General features: G+C 37.9%; 2 protein-coding genes across 2 annotated transcripts in view; one reads left to right on the forward strand and one right to left on the reverse strand.

Moving 5' to 3' along the window:
- The window catches only part of CWC27 (CWC27 spliceosome associated cyclophilin), a 123,220-nt gene extending 112,027 nt beyond the window's left edge, over window positions 1-11,193 (reverse strand). Inside the window, exons 1-9 of the mRNA XM_056323957.1 lie at window positions 10,901-11,193; window positions 9,896-9,992; window positions 8,243-8,355; window positions 6,687-6,830; window positions 5,907-6,005; window positions 5,653-5,756; window positions 4,452-4,521; window positions 1,125-1,204; window positions 136-169 (exon numbers count right to left, since the gene is read on the reverse strand). Coding sequence (XP_056179932.1) covers window positions 136-169; window positions 1,125-1,204; window positions 4,452-4,521; window positions 5,653-5,756; window positions 5,907-6,005; window positions 6,687-6,830; window positions 8,243-8,355; window positions 9,896-9,992; window positions 10,901-10,942 — 783 coding nt within the window. The 5' untranslated portion in view covers window positions 10,943-11,193. The remainder of the gene's footprint in view (window positions 1-135; window positions 170-1,124; window positions 1,205-4,451; window positions 4,522-5,652; window positions 5,757-5,906; window positions 6,006-6,686; window positions 6,831-8,242; window positions 8,356-9,895; window positions 9,993-10,900) is intronic.
- Window positions 11,194-11,202: 9 nt separating this feature from the next.
- Window positions 11,203-21,427, forward strand: SREK1IP1 (SREK1 interacting protein 1). The gene is made up of 5 exons (XM_056323958.1): window positions 11,203-11,348; window positions 14,108-14,155; window positions 15,767-15,907; window positions 18,786-18,864; window positions 20,349-21,427. The coding sequence occupies exons 1-5, from the start codon at window positions 11,336-11,338 to the stop codon at window positions 20,536-20,538; spliced, it is 471 nt and encodes a 156-aa protein (XP_056179933.1). The 5' UTR covers window positions 11,203-11,335; the 3' UTR covers window positions 20,539-21,427.
- Window positions 21,428-21,742: the final 315 nt, after the last annotated feature.

Here is a 21,742-nt window from a genome sequence, read left to right on the forward strand (position 1 = left end):
CAGCCTTTTGCTGGAAATCTGACTTGAGTTAGTTTTCAAAAACCTCTAAAGTAGCATTTGTTCCCCTAAGAAAATTTAATTCACATTCACACATGGTAAGAAACAAAGACTTATGTGTAAATAAAAATTACTTACCTCACTCAAATCCTTTTCTTCACTTGCTTCTTCACTAAAAGAAGAAAAATAATCTTAACTACTTTGAAGTCCCAGAGACTTAAAATACTGTTTAAAAGGTTGCCCAGAGAGATGGCAGATGCCCCATCCCTGGAAACATTCAAGGTCAGTTTGGATAGGGCTCTGAGTTCTAGTTGAAGACCTGTTCTAGTTGAAGATGTCCCTGCTCACTGCAGGGGGGTTGGACTAGATGCCTTTTAAGAGTCCCTTCCAAGCAAATCAGAAGTTAATAAGTATTAAAAAGAGACAGAGAAGAAAACACAGACAATCTTTATGCAAACATACAGATGTATGATTCACCTAATTTTTAATAAGCTGTTTAGGTTTAGAAAAGAAAAGATGTTTTAGAACAGCACCTGGCTTGGCAAGAGCAACAAGAATAACCACAGGAACAGAACAACTTCTCTGTGAAGAGAAGTTGAGCAGGCTTTAAAAGTTTAGGCTAGAAAAGATGGCCTAGGAAAGGATTGTGATAAAGGGAGGTATAAAGGGACTAACTGCTCACTGTCTCTTCCAGCATAACTGTTAGAATTTACCAAATGATTCCAGTAGCAGCCAGGATCAGAACAAAAAGGAGAGATACTTCTTTGTGCAGCAGACAGGAGCATGTGCATGTAAACAATGTTATAAGAGACTGAATAGGTATTTTGATGGTTATTAAGGATAACTAAATAGATGAACCACATCAAACTCTTGATCAGTCGCCTGAGCTGAAAGTAGATGGAGGGTGGGAGACTACTCAGGTAAACATCATGCTTGCCTTGCTTCTATTCTTTGTTGGGCATCCACTGACAGCCAATATTGGTGACATTGGGACAGAGGAACATCTGGTCCAATCCAGCACTGCCATTCTTAATTTCTTAAGGAGTAACAATGAGCATAAAGGATGCTAATCAAGCCTAATATCTGGAAAGTAAACCGGTTCTGGAAATTGGAAATCACATATTAACCTTTTGACAGCAGGAACTGAGCTTAGATGTGGATCATCCTTCAGCAGATCATGACTACTTTTACTTTTTCCCTTCATGCTCTGTTAAAAAAAAAAAAAAAGAAAAGAAAAAAGGTATTGTAAATTTGTAAATTTCAGTTTGAGAAAACAGATGGTGAAAAATGGTAACGGTAAGAAAAAGGTAAGTTGTTTCTTGTTAGCTTTAGCCTAACCAGTAAACATAAACACTTTTAATAGCAGAACAGAGAAAGTGTTCCAGATAAAGGAGCATCAAACTGACCCCATGGATTTAAAAAAATATCTTTGCAATCATCACAATCATTACACATCATAAAGATACAGCCTAGCACATATATACATGAGTGAAGGAGGAGGTAAGAACCTGACTTTCCAATAATGGCATATGACAAACTCAAAGAACTACCATCTGCAAAGCAGTACTCAGCAACTGATAAAACACTAGACTCCTAGGTGGGAAAAAAAAAAATAAAAAAAAACAATCAACAACGTACAATACATCAGCCTGCAATACATCATACAAGAATCTCCTACTGAAGCAAGCAAATCAAATCTAACAACACGCAAGATCTTCAGGCAGAAAGACTAGAGTAAGAAAGCATTCACCATGCTAATCCAAAAAGTACACCTTACATTTCAGACTGGAATCAGACCTAAAATCTGTTACAGAAATAACCTATATTGTGACCTGTCTCCATGCTTCTGCATTTTACATTCTTTCAGGAAGACAGCAGTTGTGTGGAAAATAAAATCTTATTCACTTAAACACAACTTTCAATTTTTTATTATGTAGAGAAAAAGAGATGAACACATTCAGCAACATGAAAAATTGCTTCCTTGAAGGAGTAATTTGTGTGTGTTCAGGAGCTAGATGAAACATAAGACAAGTACTTACCACCTTTGTAAACTGCTCCAAACAAGTACAATTAAATGAGCAGTTTGGACACTGAAAGCTTTAGTTTAAACAATAATCAACAACCAGTGGTGGCCCCACTGCCACGCCCCTGAGTGCACTAATAACCTTAAAGACCTTGAGGAGTTTTACATGGAGCTCCTCTGCCCATGAGCACATTTCAGCTCAGGCCTGAGAAGCCACTCAATGCCTGAGCTACGTCAGAGGTGTACTTGTGTCTAACCCTTATCTTCTGCATAGGCCTGTTAGACCTTGACTTGTCTCCAGCCCCATTTCCTATCCTGTCTCCGGCTGCTCCTGACTGGACTCTCTGGATGCAGAGTGTGGTCTTGGTAATTGCTTGCTGTGTTCAGGATTGTTGATGCACCCTGTTACCAGCAACCAACTCTGCCTGCTGTATCCAGACCCTGTGGGATTGTGCCCCTGTTGGGGAGCATGCTGCCTGTGCAGGAATCCCTCCTGCCTCCTCACTTGCCCTCCCTCATGCAACCATTCCACTCTTGCCACTCCTGGACACAAAATTCCCTAATCTCAGGGACAACAGTATGGCAATGCATTGCAGCAAAGCCAAAATGTATTTGCTTACTTAGACTAAGTGTAGTGCAGGCAGAACAAGTCCAGAGTGAAAAACTGATCCTAATGGGGAAGACCAAGAAAAGACTTAGGGAGGCATTCTCAAATTCCATGCTCACTTGGCTAATATGATGTGACTAAGACAAGAAATCTTAGTTTTCGCATATAAACATGAAACCATTCAATACTGTAAAAATTTCATCCCAATACATGCTGTTTTCATTTACTCTTTAGGTAATTTTAGCCTCAGCCTCACTGCACTAAAAGTTCATAGAAAATGCTCCCTTTTCCCAGATCTGTTACAGGATTCCTCAGTTATTTGCAGACTTCCCTCCCAATCTCAGTCCTTAAAAGTACACCCTTCTTACATTGAAACAATCAAGACTTACTGCATCCAGCAACCCAAAAAAAAGTTCAGGACTCTGAATTTGTAGACGTCAAAGAAACCCATTAATAACTTTGACCTTCAATATTTCTTACTGAAGAGTACTGAATCTTAAGTTACAGTATGTGAACATACAGATTATGTACAAAACTACACAGATACTGATCTATACCTACTAGAAACAAGCAATGAGGTTTGGGGGGGGGGGGGGGGGAAATCATTCTCTTGTAGAGCATGAATAGAAATTCTTCATGAAGGGTTTATTTGGAAATTTTACCAGCCACAGCTAGTCCAGAATTTAGTCAGGACAAATACGAGGATGAGATTTCAAGACTGAGTTGAAGACAGCATGACAACACTGCAACTGGGCTTTTCATGAAAGAGGTGTTCTACTTAGATCATTTCAAGCTGACAAGCAAGTATGTGGTGTGAAATGGAAGAACAAAGCAACAGAGCTAAATGCAATATTAAAAACCAGATGTATACCGGGAACAGAACTACAGACGAGCATGTTAAGGTAAACAAACATAGTCCAACTAGGAAGTTGAAATAAGAAAGAAAAACAAAACTACTATTATGATAAACCTCTACTATCATCCTGACTGATACCATCTCACTGTCAGATAGTCTATCATTTTTCAGTGTTGTCTTTCATATTTGACCTAAATCCTGAGGACCATTTTTTCACTTATGTGGTATAGGACTTGATACCATGTAGTCCGATCACTAACTGAAGCAGGTAGGTACCCAAACTGTACAAGTAAGTCAGAAAGCCTAGGGTTCTATAGAAATAATTTGGTCAGCAGCAAAAATGAGAAGGACAACTTATTAAAAAAATTTTTAAACTAACCTTATTTTAAGTGGCAAATTAAGGTAAGGAAATGTTAGATCGAAGACTGTCTATGCAACCCTAGTTCTGTGAATGTGGACAATTCACAATAATGCAATATTTAAACTATGCTAATGCACTATTTTCCCCACAATAACCCACTTAATTTTGCACACAGAATGGATATACATTAGAAAATGAATCTAAGAATGAACTGAACATGCAATGTTCAATGAACAAATTGATTTACTTCAAACCTGAAGTATTTTACCATCAAATCACGCTCTTATTATGGAAGTAAAGAAGAATAAAGTACCTATCACCTCCATGAGTTTTAAACAGCAGACATAGATCTACACTATGAAGTATGAAACTATGTTTATGGAAATATAAAAAGATCACCAAGTACTGAAGGCACTGACAAAGTTAGAGAAGTTAAAAACCTCTGTTTTTTCAACTTTAAAATAGCAGAATCATAAAAACTGAAGTACTTTCTAGCTTTATTATTCAAAACTCAGACCCAAGAACAAGATTAAGAACATTAGTTTTCACAAACATGCAAAAAAGGTAAATAAGTTGAAAAGAAAAATGGGGATGATTTGTTAAGTACCTGACTAACTCTACTGACTTCCTCCTCTTCTTCTTCAGCTTCCTCCCCAAAGGAAAGCAGGTTAAAATTTCTTTAAGTAAGAAAACACATGTTCTAGTAAAACTTTAAACACTTTCTTATTAACATTCAAAAGACTTTAAACATATTACTTTCATATTGTATGCAATTCTTCAAAAAACTTTCTGTCCTGCTAAATGTACCAATTTCAAACAACTTGTTTTGCAATAAACCATGAATATTTAGAGAAGAGTGTTCTATTCTCTTTCTGAAACAAGCCAATCAGGATAGCTAAGCATCACTTAGAAAATGATAAGGAATTTCAGAAATTCTGCCTTGACTAACTTTTACACTCTCAAATGCTGACAGCTCTGAAAATAGATCAGTTGCATTTTTTCAGGGGTTTTTTTCCCCCAACAGAGCAGCATTCAACTACCAAACACAAAAATTTCAAGATATGTCTATTCAGAAAGACATCAATAGCACAACATTCACAGGATGTAATTAAAAGAAATAATGATTCCCCCCCTTCCAAGATTTATTACTCCACTATGCTGGAACTAGTCAGTCATGTCATATTTCTATCTAGCAGAACTGACAGCATACACACTTCACATTTCCTATTAATTTTCATTGCATGTTTATGGCTACCAAATTTCATTCACGGAAACTGAGATTTCCCGTGTCAAAACTTATTTATTTATTTATTTTTGTTTCTCATATATATATAAATAATTATATGTATATATAAAATAAATAATTATATAATATATTAAAAATATTTTTTGTACATACCTGTCTTTTGCTAATTATTTTAGCAGGAGAGAATTGGTAGCTGATAGTAAGTTGAAACACCTCAACCCAGTTATTATTAGGTATTAACTTCAGTGTCATTTCAGTCACAAGAGAATGATTGCACATTCTTGCCTATGTGGAAAGGCTTAAACTACCTTTTACTTCTCCTTTGCAACAAACTATCATCATAAAACAGTTACAGCTCCGCCCATGCACAGTAAGGACTTCAATCAGAGTAACTAGATTTCTATGATCTAGGCAAAACCTACTTCCCTGTCTGACAAGTGAGAGAACATTCCTCTCTGCATTTTGGTAAAGCCTTGCCTTTCCAAAGCAAAAATTGAAAATTACAAAGCTGCAAATTAAAGATGAAAGAAAATTAACCACCACTTATGCTACATATATTTACTTTGTGCCTTTTACTTTGGACTTTCTAGTTTCTTCTTCTGGTTTGTCCTTCTTCAGCTTTCTATTTGGTCTTGGAACAATGTCATCAAAAGGATTAAACAAAACCTATAAAACAGTAGTATTTTAGACACACTTTTATTAAGTATTTTGTTATAATTAAATGATTCAATATTTTAAAATGAAATTTAAAAAGACATGGCAAGTTTTCATACAAAACCAAAATACTTCTGTAATTTCAAACTTGAACATACCCACCTCACTACTTCTTATTTTGTGTGGACTGAGCGGTCTCTCTTCCTTGTCAACTTCTACTTCAGCCAAGCGCAACATGTTATATATTGTATCCCCTGTAACCTGTCAAATTTATAAAGAAGGTTTCAAAGTCCTTGCTTGTATTTTTTGTTAATTGTTCTGCAAAATGCAAGACAATTACTTTGCAAAGAATTTTGAAAATACAAATTATATAGAAAATACTGTAAGCATGTAAGACAGCAGGTACAAGGTGGGTTTTTAAATTTAACAGCAAAATTTGAAGGAATACAGGTACCTAAACCTGCATGTTTGAGAGCATATGCACGGGAAGGTGTAAAATTTTTACAAAGTTGTGAAACAGGAAAATAAAAAGACACTGAAATAAAAAAAAAATAGTTGGTTTATCTTCTTTTCAGTAAATCATGAGAAGGTAAACTCATCCTATGTTTTTCGTTTTCCTGATTCTTCTCGGGTAATTAGATTTTCCGAACAGAATTTTCTAAAATGGCACTAGTATTAGATGAATTGATTAATAAAACAAAAGCCGTAATATTGGTAATATTATTCAAAGGAAGCACAAAAATCTAATTTAGAAGAACAACAACAGCAAAATAGATAATCATGCAAACAATAGGTAGAAAACAGAACGGAGATTACTCAGAAATCAGTGAAATAAATTTCAAATGTACATAGCAGCAAAGAACATTGAAACAGCCTTTGAACAGAGAATTTTATAGTAGTTTCTGTCAAACTTGGACTGGGACTCTAGTTCGTGTAGCAGACCTTTCCAAAGATTGTGTGCTTGCTATTAAGTTCATCAGCACGACCCAATGTAAAGAAAAATTGACTCCCATTATCATGGGGACCAGCATTTGCCATAGCAACAAGTCCTCTTCGATTAAATCGCAATCGTGAGTGGAACTCATCCTGGCAAAGACAGAAGTTACAAGAACATGATTTAAGTATGTAACTATTTCTTCCACTTCTTTACCTATGGCTTATTTATATCAATACGCACATGCAGAAAATATGCTGTTAATTTTCTTTTAAATTCAGACAGTAATAGAAACAAAGTATTTTGAAACTTAATGCCACAATTATATTTAAAAGCTTCTAGTTTCAGCAGAAAAGATTTTTAGTCAGTTTTCTCATCTCACTGCGCATAATAATGCAAACAATCTCCTCTCAAAAGAAACCATAAACACACAACCAACAAGCACCAAAAGAAAAAAATTAGAAACTAGTACGTCAATAACAGAAAGACACATGATTTAATAAAAACTCTAAGTTCTGTCTTGTTAACTTTCTTTTTCCAATTATTGCCTAATAATCACTTATTTTTGTTGCAATTTTTTATCCCTGCAATATGAATAAAATCCAAAGCATTTCTATAAGTAACGGCATTTCATACATTTCTTGTAAAACTATCATTCTTCTTAACCAGTGTATTTAGCTGAGAATTTATAATTCATGTAAAATAACTGGAAGTTCAGTAACAAGTTATAATAGTACAGCACTGCAAAACTCCATAGGAAGAACATTTTCTGGACCATAAGACCGCAAGTCCAGAACAGGACTACTTTCAAAGCAAGATGAAAGTGATGAGTGATATATTAATACCATGGCAGTATCACCACAATTCTAAACACTGCAATATTAAGATACCACTAATTTTAAGCAGCAATGCTACTACAGCATTGGCAATATTTGTTTATTCTCTGCTTTAGCACCCAACCTTTCCAACAAACTTCACGTACATGGTATATGTTTGAGTCTACCCTAGCAGCAGGGAGATGGAAGGCCCAGAGACAGGCTATGCAGCTTCAGTAACCAGTTAAATGTGCCTGCCCCACATGAACTAAAACTATCAGGCAGAACAGAACACAGCTAGTGTGCTGTGTAATTTTACTCAGGACTTGAGTCTCCTGGTTAGAGATAAGGCATGCTGATATCAATCATACCAATGAACACATACACAACATTCAGAAACCTTTGGTGAATGAGATACAGAAGTGTACATTGTTTAAGCACATTGTATCCGAGTTTGCCACGTATCAATACCTACTCTTCACTCTTCCCCTCCCCTATTTTTCCTTGTGAAGTTCATGCAAGTAAGATTATGCATTTACTGTAATATCAGAACAGCTAGATTTAAAAACTCTCAATTCAAAAAGGCATATTCAGGAATACTGAAGCAACATGTGAAAGCAATTACTGTACATGTAAAATGCTGCATTTACTAATATATGGGGTTTTTTTTCCTAACAACCTAACACAGTAGAAAGAACAACCGATAGAGAATGACCGAAAACTAATGCATAAGATATACAGACATGTACCTTGAAGGGTGCTCCATAGATTGACTCTCCACCTGACCCAGTACCAGTGGGATCACCTCCCTGCACTATAAAGCCAGGTACTACTCTGTGAAATATTGTGTTATTGTAATACTCTAGTAAAAAAAAAAAAAAGAAAATTATTAAATACATGTAAGTGGTCTCAAAATCAAGCTTTCATATACATTATGCAGAGATGTCCAGCGACTGAAGTTCCAAAAAGCAAGTACTGTGCTACTTCCACTGACCTCCCTCCTCTTCCACTGTCTTGCTCCGTTTGACTTAGCTACAAAGTATTGCTGATGGCATTTATGAAAAGAAACCCATAGTGTTATACATTTCTGTTGCAAAAGACACCACATCAACAAGATGATCCTAATGAATTGTTTTCTTTTCAGCTATTAAGTTTTAGCAAAGGAATGATGCTACCAATGTGCATCAATTAAAAGGAAAGCTAAAATGACTATACTCTTTCCCAGCCAGCATCTCACACTTAATCATTAGCCATAGCCATACACCAAATAATTAGCACTTTTACTCATCCACATGCAGCACAGGCATTACCCCCTTCACTACCTACACTGTACCCAAACTGCTAATATTCACAGAATTAAATACATGGTACATTTTGTTCCCTAAGTTATCTTCTTTCATCTATCAGACAAGGGTTATGAGATCATTAAAAAAGTAAAACTTAACTTGACAGTATTTCCAGTTGACTTTTTTTAAAAAATAAATAACTAAAAATAAATCTGCAGCATGCTGCATGACAATGTTGCAGCATAGCTAGGTATGTTCATGGATGGTTACATGCCAGGATACTCACACGAGAAATACTCAAATTTATTACACAAAACATAGGATCCTACACAGCAGTCAGACAAATTCAGAAAGGAAATAAAGCCTAGTTCTTCATCACTGAGGATAACCAACTTCTTAGGTGTTACCAAGGGCTAAAAAATTGATATACCATTGCAAAAAAAAATCTCCACATCTCCACATTGGGTGTAAGAACACAGAACAGGCTAGATCTGTGCTGGAAGCACAAATGCTAGGCTGCCATTTTCACTGAACAGAGGAGGGCTAAAAGAACTCTTAGCTGCTCTATAAACGCATAAATGGAATAATAACAGCACCTAGAAAATACATAAAGGCACCAGGTCCTCCACATTTCTTGTTACAGTTTTCCCAATAGGGAGCTTCTCATTCTGGTACCCACTGCTTCAGTGAAGTGTTACAGAGCTTCCATCAACAAAAAACTACACCAAATGAAACACTGAAAAAAATGAAAAGGTAGTATATGTAAAACAGAAATGAGAATTTTGGAGGATGTCCAATATTGAATCATTACCATTTCATTAAAGAAGTAGTTATACTTCATAGAGACTTGCTGAAAATAAGCCTTCCCAAGCCTCTGACATACAACTTTTCAGTAAAATTACATCATATGCTACATCTGAGAACACCATCTAAAATTTTTACATTTTTTCCACAGTGTTCCTTAAAAACACTGTCTGAGTGTTAATATTTTCTAAATACAAATAAACACATTAACATATTAAAGTTAAAACATGATTATGGCCTGTATTTTACAAAAAAGGCACAAAGATGGCACACAAAATAATTACAGGAACTCCTATCCTGTTCAATCATTACCTTCCATACAAAGTTGGATGAAATTTCGACATGCTTTTGGTGCTTCTTTTGACCATAATTCAATATCTATATCTCCTGCTGTTGTTCTCAGCAAAACCTATAAAAAATATAGACATATACAACATCAGTTTTATCGTAACGTCATCACCAATCAAAGACTATCTCATGGAATTAAAAAAAAAAAAAACCTCTCCTGAATTTATTATATTAGCAACAGTAGCAGACATTCAAATGTGCCAGGTAGCTACCGTTAGCTCTAGATAGTACTGCTAGAACTTCATACACGTTTTGAGTCGGAAGTATATATATACAATGCCAATGACCTGGTACCTGACACATGACACTTAGATATCCTTTATCACTTCCACAGTGAAGCAACATGGGGGGAGGGGAGGGGAGGGGGGGGGGGCGGGGGGCAAATTAAGCCATAAATCTCCAAAGGCATATACCTCTCTTAAAAGTAATAAATTCAGCGGCAAATCGTAAGAAAATTAAAAACCTACGACAGACCCAGGAACAGAGGGCACGAAATGAATCGCTCCAAGGCCTGCTCCGTGTTACCGTACCCACGCGGCGCACGTCGTGCTTCGACTCGGGTGCTCGACGTTAAGCGCTGCATCGCCTCGGCACCACAACACGGGAACGACCACCGCCCACGTCCCGCACGCACCCCTCGCCCGTCCCCTCCACGCCCGCAACATACAACTTCTACACATCCCCCGTTCAATGCAACCGCAGCGCGGACGCCCCCCACCCCCGGAGCGCGCTCCCCTACCCCGCGGGCCCCCACAGCCTCCTCAGCCGCGCTCCCGAGGCAGGACGCCCCCCCATAAAAAGCCCCACGGAGCGGCCTCCTCCCCCCGCCCCGGGGGACGCGCCCACCCGCAGCGGCAGCTCCGCGCCCACGCACCGCGCGCAGCCCCCTCACCCACGGCGCAGTTACCACTCCCCGGCAGCCGACAGCCTAGCCTAGCCCGGCGGGCTGTGGCCCCTGCCGAGCCTCACCTTGCCGTTGGTGGGGGGCTCCTGGATGTAAATGTTGCTCATGGTCAGGAAAGGAGCGTCCCGGCAGGCGCCGATGTTCGACCACGCTTCGCCCCTAACGTTTCCTACCACCCCGACCCCCCGCCATCTTGTGCGCCTTTACGTAGCCCGGGAGGGTGTGGGGGCGGCTGCTCAAGCCAGGAGGGAGGACGAAGGGGTAAGTTCCCGGTCGGAGTCTCCGCGGGAGTCAGTGACGAACGAACTGCTTTGAGGAGGACCTGGAGGCTTCTATAAACACCCGCAGTTCCTCCCCGTGGCTCCCCCGCGGTAGGGAGCCGCCCCCCGTCCTCTCACTAAATTGCACGGTCCGAGGGTGCGCCGGGAAAAGCCTTCTGGTGGCGAGAGGCGCCCCTGCAGGCCTGGGCTGGGCCGGCAAGGACGGTGGCGGCGGGCGCCATGGCTCTGCCGGGTAAGGGGCTCCCAGCCGGGTTAGCCGGGAGGGAAGGAGCAGCAGCCGGCTGCCCCCAGGGCCCGCGTGTGGGGAAGGGGAAAGAAGCGGCGGATTGATGGAAAATTCTGCGGGGAGGGCGCGCCGCAAAGGGTGAGGCCGGGGGGGGGCGCCTCTCCCTGAGGCCGCCAGGGCTGCCCCCGCGGGAGCGCTCCCGCTCCGCACACCGGCGTTTCCAAACCGGCTGGCGTGGGGCTGCGGGATGGAGGGAGGGAGGGAGGGAGGCGGTCGGGTGGCGGTGGGCAATGTCAGGCCAGCCGCCGGTGAGCGCAGCCTTGCTGTCGCTTCCGTTTAGGCCTGCGGGGCTTCTCCCCAGCGCTCTGGTTGAGCGGTAGCCGAGTGCTGCCTTCCTATTGTCTGTTGGTGTAAGGTGCCTTCTTCAAAGGTAGATCCAAAGGGGGGTGGTGTCAGCCTTGTTTTTTCCTCCTCGCCTGTTGTGCTTGGATTAACGTTTGTGTTCTACTGCGTTGTTACTTAAATGGACCCGTTGAGAACGGTGGCGAGGCTGGGCGGGTAGACATGCTTGCAGTTTCCGAGGTGTTCAGGTCTGTGTTAGCCAAACACACAGCTACTGCTCTGTCACTTTTTTCTTTATACTGAGACGTGAGGAATGTTTGCTTGGAGAACGGCTGAACAAGCCTGAGCTTTCATAACCTTCTCTTAAGATCTTAATAAGCTTGCTCCCATTCTAGAAGGGGTTCTAGAGGAAGACATTTTGTGTTTGTGTTAAAAGGTTTCCAAAGCTTTTTTTGCAGCCTGGTGCTCCACTGAGTGAATGCGGGGCTTAGTGATGGTTGCTGCTGTGTCAGTTGTTAACATTCTTGAGAATTTAACAGCTGGGAAGAAGGGAGTGAGAAAAGGAATCTTATAGTAATTTCTTTGCTTGTAATAATGTAAAACTTCATCTAGTCTAAAACCGTGCTGCTAACACTATTATTTAAAACCAAAATTAATAATAAAAATTCTGTCTCAGGAGCTTGGTGGGAGTATGTGATGACAATGTTCTTGTCATCTGCTGGGTCTTGCTATTGGAAATCCTGAAAAATGGCACCTGCACATATTAAAGGAGATTTTGTTGTGTGCGCATGACTGTACTGACCTCCCCTGCATGGAATACCAAATCTTTCTTTACCTACAGGTCAGTTACTCAGTAGGACTGAAGTTTACTGAGTATTTCAGAAAGGTGAGACAAAGTTGGTAGCTTAGGTGATCTTGCTTTCTAGTTCTGAGGTGTAGTGGACAAGCAGATGCTGTTTTGAGTATTTTTTTGACATGGCATTGAAAGATACAGGTATATTTTTGTTCTTCTTAAAATTTTCTTCCATGTTCCCCACCTCAGCTCTGGTAGGTTTCCCTCAAAATAATAGTCATAAAACAGACACCTAAACACTGCCGAGTTTATAGACCTCAAAGGAGATATGTAATACTAAGGTTCTGGGATCTGCAGAAAACTGTCATAATGGAATGTCTGTATCTTTATTGCTTAGCCTTCCAGTACTCTTTGGGGCATACACCAAAGTTGTCCAAGTTTCTAAGGTATTTTTTCAGTCTAGGGTTTGAAGGTTTCTCTGTTGTTTGGAGTGGAATTTTCTGAAGACTGTACTTGTCCCAGTAAATCAAAGTTTAAATTCCTGCAGCTGATGTACCCCTGTTCTGATTCTCTGTCACAGATTTCTTGTTATGTTTGCTTAATTATTTAGATAAAGACGTAGTTACTCAGAAAACCGTATGTAACTGTTTCAGTCATTGGGGGTTTTCGTACTCTATTCAGTTGGAAGATAGAAGGGCACCCTTTCATTTTGGAAATTCGATTCTGATTTTTGTTACGAATAAGCTCAGATGATTAAACTTAAGACTGATCTGTTGGGGTGGGAGGGGGGGGGGGCAGGCCTGTGTGGTTTCTTTTCTTCCAAGTCATGTCCTGCTATGTCTATTTATCTTAACTGTGGGCTCAGATGGGAAAATCAAACACTTTCTATACCTAAAATTTGCGCTGTTCTGGTCCTCCTTCATGCATAGCACGTATGGACTTTTCTGTTACTCTGTTCACTTTAGTCTACACTTGCTTTCTTGCACTCACTAACTCTTTGTATTTGGTGCCATGTTGCCTGGATTCAGAATCATTTAACTATTTGTTTAGCTTTTTCTATTTTTAATTGCTTCTGTCTGTCTTTTGTCACTTTCCAGGAGTGACTGTTGAGCTTTTTTTTTTTAATTTATTTGCCTTTTAAGACAGCTCTTGTAATTAAAATATAAATTACTTCAGAGTTTCCAGTGAATGTCTGTCAACATCCATGCATTTGTGGTACAAGTTGTAGTGCACAGTTACGAATCACTGGAATGTCAGATAGCTATTTGGTAATACTGTTCATACTGTAACTAAGCAAATGCATAATCTTTCAGAGAAGTGGAATAACTATTAAAATTATAACAGAAAGGTCATAATAAATCATTTGAGGATTTAGCAATAAGCTATGTGAAACTCAATAATTCATATCAGCTTATACTAGCCAAATTTGTTCTGACAGATTACTGCACAGAAAAGTGACCTTAGAAATGCATGTTTTGCTGTTCTTTAATTTTTTTCAGGAGATATATTAGTGTACTTAGTACTCTGAGGAGTGATGAGTCCTGTCTGTGTATTAATAGTAGCAAGCCAGGTTTAAAAGAAACTTCAGAGTTCAGTGTAGCAACCTAATCAATGAAATTTTCTTTCTCAGGTGGAAATAAGGATAACATCAGAGCAGGATGCAAGAAGTGTGGCTACCGTAAGTCTGTAGTAAGCGATATGAAGTTAAAATGTTTTCTTCAATTTGTGATGTTGGAACTGCCTTTGGCAGTGGGAATAAAATAGTGTTCTCCCTTGTTGTCCAGACATTGTCAGTTTAAATTATCATATTTTACTTATTTATTTATTTCCTATTTCCTACTCATTCTCTGGCTCTTCACACCTATCGCTGCTTTTGAAAACCCTTGAGTTTCTCAGAAAAAAAAAGAAACATATGCTAACATATGCTATTGCAGTCATATATACTAAATTTGCAGTGCAATTACTTGAGAAACTTTAAATTGAAAGCATGGTCTTTGATACCTACTGAGATTATCATTTGTACTTCTTTTGAGTCTCACTGTGAACTTGGGCATTTCAGCTCAAGTCCAGTCTGTTTTAAAAGGAAAAATAATTTTAAATCTGTATGATCTTCTACGCTAAGAAAACACACGTCTTTTTGGCTTCTGTATTTCAAGAAACAGTTAATTTTGTTACTTATAAGTTACGTACTTAGCATTTAGCTCAGGCTTTTGCATTATCCTCAGATCAGATGAGCATGTGTGTGGCTAGTCTCCTGATGAATGGAGACAGGTCTTGATGAACATTTTTATTTGTTAATTGCTAACTTATTTTTAGAACAGTGAAGGAATGGACACTGTTTTGCAGTGAATTGTGTGGAACTTTTTTAACAGACTGGTTTAATCTATTTTGTTTAATGAGCATTTTGTGGGGTGAAGGGGGAAAAAAGCTTGCTTTCTTCTTTTGCTGTGGACTTTGTCCCCAACAAATTTTGGCAGTGAATTGCTTTTGTGTATCTGTTCTTCCAAAGAAGCATGGATATCAGTATAGATTTAGTGCTTCATTACTACGTGAAGTAAGGATCAGAAGCTTTCTGGACGAAAAGGAAACTTGTCAAATCACCAACCTGTATTTAAGTTCCTAAAAGCTGTCTTCCAGATTTTGATAATGATATGAATTTTGATGTAAAGAGGATGAGTTTATTTCAATTGCTACTTGAATTCATGTGTCTTCAGCTTAGTGTCTCTCAAACCATTTTCTTCGGTTTGTTTTATTTCTCTTTATTATTCCAATAGGTTATTTAGCACAAGATTTCTAACTCTGGTTATGATTATTGAAATGTAATTTAGAAAACTAAAAATACTAGTGAAGTAGTAGCTTAGTCGGTATTAAATACTGGTTGTTAAAGATTATGTCTCATAAGCAAATAGCATTATTCTGTTTCACTAGAGGGAGACAAAAAGCAATATAAAACACTTGCTGTAGTTTTTTAAGTATTTCACTTAATGCCGTTAGGTAATTTCTTTAGGAAGGATCGGAGACCATTAAAAAAATAGAAGGCAAAGGTTGGACAAAATCTTTAACAGAACTAAGAAAGAGGTCATAAAGCACCATTAAATGGAATAACATTACATGACCTGTTAAATTTTTTGAGGCTTTTTCAGAGTAAGCCTCCTCCCTCCTTGTTCACAGATTGCAGCCTAGCCTTTTTTCACTTATCAAAACTGAGTAATACTAGGATGGATGTTCTTTAGTTTCTGATACTTTTTGGTAAATTGTAATTTTTCTTCCGAATATTTGTTTTGTTCAGCTGGTCATCTGACATTTGAATGTCGAAACTTCCTCCGAGTAGATCCTCAAAGAGATATTGTTTTAGATGTTAGCAGCACTAGCAGTGAAGACAGTGAGGAAGAGGAACTACAGAGACTGCAAGCCATGCGTGATAAAAAGAGTAAGGTGGTTTTTTGTTTGTTTTTTTTTTCTTAGAGTAAATGGGATAATGGTCTTCCGAAGTACTGGAACTCTCATTTTTTTCCTTTTTGATAACTATTATTAGTTCTTTTAGCCTGAACTTTAAAAGTAGTGATATGGAGAAATAGTGTGAAATGGGGACAATGGACATCGATTGTGATTTTATATGTCTGCTCAGGAATGTGGGTATGGTGACTAGTCATGGGTGCGATGTCTGGTCACATAGGCACACAGCTTTGAGGAGACGCCTACAGTTTTGAGGAGATGCCTGCCCCTCTTCCTCTAACAAAGGGGAGACGGGGAGATGCCTGCCCTTCTTTCTCTAACAAAGGGGCTATTTAAAAAAGAATGAGAAAAGGATGAGAGATATTCCAATGCTATCTAGAGGGAGGGAGTGCTAAGTCTCCTTGCTGGAGAAGATCAGATGGTCACAAGAACATGAATCACCTACAAACCTGCAAGACCACCACATTCCAGGCAAAGGACTGATAAGCTAATTAACATACGAAGCGAGAGTAAGCGGGTTTAGGTAACGAATATGTATAGGCGTTAATTGAATATTCATTTGTTTTATTGTATAAATGTGAGATGGTTCGTCACTTCGGGCATGCACGCTTGTGGAGGAGTGATCCCCCGTGCATCTGCGCGCAATAAACATACCTACTTTATAACTTTCGAGTTATAGAGTCTAATTCCACACGTCAGTAGGTCTTTTACTTCATGTCTTCAGACTTTAGAGGTTTGATACACCCGCATCTTTTTTTATTATTATTAATTCTTTCATAGGAAATTAATCATGTACCCACTTGGAACATCTCAAAAAGGGCTCCTAAATACAAAAGATTATAAGACTTCTACTAAGCTGCTGCTTAGGAGAAAATTACATGGATGCTTTGAGTTGATCTTTTGATAATGGCATGTAAGTTAAATGTCTTAAAGTTGATCGTAACTCTTAAAACTAATGACAAATAAGACAGCTGAATTTCTCTCCAGTTTCTAAGTAGTATTTTGACTGAAACAGGTAATGAATTGAATTTAAACATTCATATTTGGAGAAGTAATATGCTCTGTTTGGAAGGTCTGAGTACCAGCTGTTTGTCAGAGAGAGAATAGATGGCTATTTAGCAGATACTTGAATTCATTTGAATTTGGACTCCAAAGAGGGTGTTAACTTAAGTAAGAAGGGGAGGTTGTTCCACCACAACATGTTTTAAATGAGCGTTCTTCCCATCTCCCATTTGAAATGTCTTTTTGTTCTGCTGCTCTCACATTCCAGACTTGCCATTCAGTTCCTGCTAAAGGTGCTATTTAGGAAGGAGGAGTGATAGATAGAACCCTGTCATTTGCTGGAACACTTCAAAAGAAGTGGATAGTCTGCTTGTCAAAAGTGCTGAACTGGTACTATGACAGTCCTTTCTCGGAATAAATCTCTTTGGGAAAAACTTGTTCCCACTTACTTTGTACTTTTGAATGTAAGGTGGTTTTTTGGCTCTAAACTGATTGAAGGTTAACATCTGCAGGAAGAACAGCTGTTTACTTGAACTTGTAATATCCCTGTTCATTATCTGTTCTTTTTCACGCTGTGGCTGCTATGCATACTGTAAAGAGATACCTATCTTTAACTGTCAATAATACAGGCAGGATTTTGCCATTTTCAAGTGGCCTCATCTTCTCAATAACCTATCTTTAACTGTCAATAATACAGGCAGGATTTTGCCATTTTCAAGTGGCCTCATCTTCTCAATAACCTATCTTTAACTGTCAATAATACAGGCAAGATTTTGCCATTTTCAAGTGGCCTCATCTTCTCAATAATTTTGCACTGTTTGCACTTAGATTTTTGCACTGTTTTCTTAAATGTTCACACATTCTTGTTCATGGTTTTTAATTGCTCCAAAGTATTTTGCTTTTTGTAACTGTTACTGAATTCTTTTACATACAGGCCAGTAATTTCTGTGTGTGTTAGCAAATGAATAACTGCACTAGCATGCAGACTCTTTGGAAAGTTAATCATATGATAGAAATAAGATGAAATGCTTAAAAATAGCTATCTGTTTTAAGGATAAATTGTAAAGTCAGTATCTTCCTGTTCGCTGACATTGTCATGTGTATTTATGTAGTGGATTTACATTTCAGAAAATTCAAAAATACTTTTTGAACTATATAAGTATATATATAGTTCATATATATATATACATACACACTTTTCTATAAGTATATATATAAACTTTCTATAAGTATAGAAAAGTTGAAGGTCAGAAATTCCATCCAGTGTGCTAAAAATATTTTTTGTAAGTGAAAGATGAAGATACTATACGTGTTAGGGCAGGAAACAAACATGACTAGATGAGGGGTGACTCCTGCCGATTTTTGTAGACAGTGTATTGGCAATTAACTCAAATTTATCTTAGTTACAGCATGGATATTTGTGGAGCATCAGTTGAGTATTGTGAAAGTAATTCAGGTAAGCCTGAAGGAATTGGTTTTGGGGTGGGTTTTTTGTACATTCCAGTTACATGACCTGTTTTCAGACTTGGGCTTTTAAAATACAGAAGAATGGATATGAGAATGTAAAGCTGATATAAACATGTAGGAAAAGTCACAACTTTTTGCTATATCTTACGGGCCTTCCTTCATTCACAGTGCTTAGATCAAAGTCATTAGAATGAAAATAGTATAAAAAGTCTTGCTACTCTGCAAAGTGTTTCTGAAACAATTGTACTAGACCAGAATTTGGAGGAAGGAAAGAAACTTTTAACAAGAATTTTTTATTAACTTTATGTTGCTGTTGAAGACACTCTTTTAATGCTGATTTTAATTCAGATAAGTGTTTCTAAACTGTAACTTTTTATCTATAGGTTTAAATGAGGAGGAAGAGAAAAGGAAACAAAAAAGAAAAAGCAAAGAAAAAACAAAATTAAAGAGACCAAGGAAAAGGTAACTATCACATACCTATTTTCATTTCAAAACAGAACTTTAGAAATATTTCTGATGTTTGGGTTGTTTCTCAGAAAACATAGGCTTCTTTTGATGCAGCTTTATTTACAAGTACATCTGTGGTTTGAAAAGCTTCCTGTTTTCCAATGAGAACTTGTTTGTTCCTTGAGTAATGGTAAAGCCACAGGATTTCTGCTGTGGAGTTAGCACTGTGGAAGTCTAGAAAGCTCTAGCAAGCTGGAGGTCTGCAGCTGTGAGAAAGCAATGCTCCCTTTGACTATGCAACACTAGGCAAGATGTGGAGGGAAAACAACAAGGAGTAAGGAGGATTATATGGGTTTGGTTCCCAGCTTAGCTAACATGGAGCCTCCCTGCCATTCAGAGACACTTTAAGATTCCCTGCACACACACACACACAGTCTGAGGAACATGTAACTATCAAAAGGAAAACTTCTGTAGCTTTACTTAGCATGTGTTGAGTTTTAATGTTCCTGTTGTTGTAGAAGCCTAAAAAAAGTGTTACTCCAGTTTCAAAGCAAAATGTCATGATACCCAAATTTATTGTGAATCTGAGTCAGCCTGCTGACTGACTAACTTAGATGAGAATATAGACTCGTTAGTCACTAGAACTGTTGATGAGACAATATCCCAGGAACTGCACTGAGAGCTAGGAAATTTTTAATGTATTTGGAGGCCACAATAAGAAATATTCAGAAATAATTCAGAAAATAAAGAATAAATAATTCAGAAATAAAGAAGCAGGATTTATCCCTGGTTTTATTGGCATTTTCCCCCTTCCTTATTTACATAGTGTAGCTCTAACTTACACTTATGAAGACAGTAGAAAGGAGTCAACCTGCAAGCTGTAGACATTACATGCAAGTAATTAATATTTAATCATGTACCAATAGTGCAAAACTGCCCTCAAGTATAACAATCATGACTTTTGTTGTCATCGTAATTCTTCTGTGTATGTAATCTCTCATCACTGCTGGTTAGAGACCAATTTTACCAGATTCAATAGCATCCAAATTTGTCATATCTCCCTCTCTTGGATTTTTGTTTTCGAGAAATGCATCAAGATTTGTCTGAAGGCATTACTGTAGCATTGTTATTGATCATGTGATATTTTGAAAAACAGAAGCTCTTACTGTCACGCTGTGGACAGTTTTCTGTTGGTCTGTACTCTTAGTCTTTTTCTCATTGAAGGTTGAAAAACACACAACTTGCCTATGTATGCCATTGTTAATTAATCTGTAGTATAAACGTACTCCTTTTGTGGCACTGTAGTCTAAGTAGAAGGGTTGTCATGCAGTTGAACATGCAGACTGAGATATCATAAGCTTTTCAGTGAATGCTACTGTACAATTCTACACTAAATTTGATTTGTGATATCATGTAAATACTGAAATTCAGACCAAAACATTATGGTATTTTCCTTCTTTAATTATGTAACAATCTGTATTATTTTTTTTTTAAACTAGATCTTCCTCATCGAGTGCAGCTGAAGAGGACAGGCCAAAGTCAAATAACCAAAAATCACACAAAAAAGAAAGGGAAAAGGAAAAAAAGAATAAATCTAAGAAAGGAAAACATCATAAAAAGGAGAAAAAGAAGAGACGAAAGGAAAAAAGTTCATCTTCTGATAGTTCAGACAGTTCTAGTAGTGACTGAGGTGCTGGCCTATTGCATTCACTTCTTCAGAGAACGTTATTTTTTCTTTCCAATGAAATTTATTTATGCTTTGCAATGCTTTTGTTCTGAAATGGGATATATATTTTTAAGAAATCTATTTGCAAATATCAGTGCTTCAAATTCTTAAACAGATCATTTGGGAAAAAGATCTACTCTTTGTTTCAAGTTTATTCATACTGAATCGTGCAAGTTTAACTAGTTCTTCATTCTTAGTTCAGTTGTAATTGGTTGTGTTTGGAATCCTTTACACTAGAACATGGTAAATTTCTGTCTGCAAGTCTTTGTGTAGGAAGATTTGCACTTAAATATGCTTTATGTCAGAATGGTTAAGTCAAATTTGGAAATTCAAGAGAGATTTTCTGTTATGTTACCCTTTAAATAAATTCATGTTTTGCATAAAATTTTTTACTTTCATATTTACACTTACTGATTAATATATGTAATAACGTTTGGGTCTGGTGGAGGGAAGAATGAGCAATGAGAAGCTAGGAGATTGCTCCTTTGAGATTATCTTTAAAATTCAATTAGTCATGACTGTAAAACACAATTATACATTCTTTTGGCAGGATCACTGTTAGCAAGCTGAAAACCAACAAAAGCTATTAAATTTTCAAAGTCCTTTCTGCCTAGGTTTTTTTCTTTTACAGTTATGGTCATTTTATCTTTGATGTGGATATAAAGTGCCACTTCCTAAGACCAGAAGACTGTCCAGCAAGATTGTTTACCAAGTTCTAAGAACCATGTTAATACAGTATGTGGTGATTAATGCCTACATGAACCAAACCAGGAAATTCAGAGGCTTGACAATTCACAAGAATCATGAAGCCTCTATTCATTCTAATAAAATTCCTATTGAAAAGTTAAAAAACAAACCAACCAAACTCTTGTGGAATGTAAGCAATGATACTGAAGTCAGTAGCAAAATTTACTATTTGCCATCGGGATTAATGTTAAGTATGTCAAAATTCTGTAACTGGATTATGGTGTATCCAGTTTGTATCTTGTATGGTGGTAGGGTACAGGTTCAAGACAGACTGATACATTTGAGTTGAGCAGATTTTAGGTGTATAATTCTACCCCAGAAATATCTAAACTTCAAAGTGCCTACATTTACAGCTTGCAAATGCTCTTCATGCCTGTGGTTTTGGTTTGGTCTAGACACAGAACTGCTTCCACCTGAGCA

The sequence above is a fragment of the Falco biarmicus genome, chromosome Z (genome assembly GCF_023638135.1).
Source record: "Falco biarmicus isolate bFalBia1 chromosome Z, bFalBia1.pri, whole genome shotgun sequence".
Lineage (NCBI taxonomy): Eukaryota > Metazoa > Chordata > Aves > Falconiformes > Falconidae > Falco > Falco biarmicus.

What these genes read in the sequence shown, in the direction of transcription:
- SREK1IP1 (XM_056323958.1), top strand. An exon ending in ATGCAAGAAGTGTGGCTACC is followed by an intron (nt 14,156 to 15,766) that starts GTAAGTCTGTAG and finishes TGTTTTGTTCAG; the next exon opens with CTGGTCATCTGACATTTGAA. An exon ending in AGCCATGCGTGATAAAAAGA is followed by an intron (nt 15,908 to 18,785) that starts GTAAGGTGGTTT and finishes TTTTATCTATAG; the next exon opens with GTTTAAATGAGGAGGAAGAG.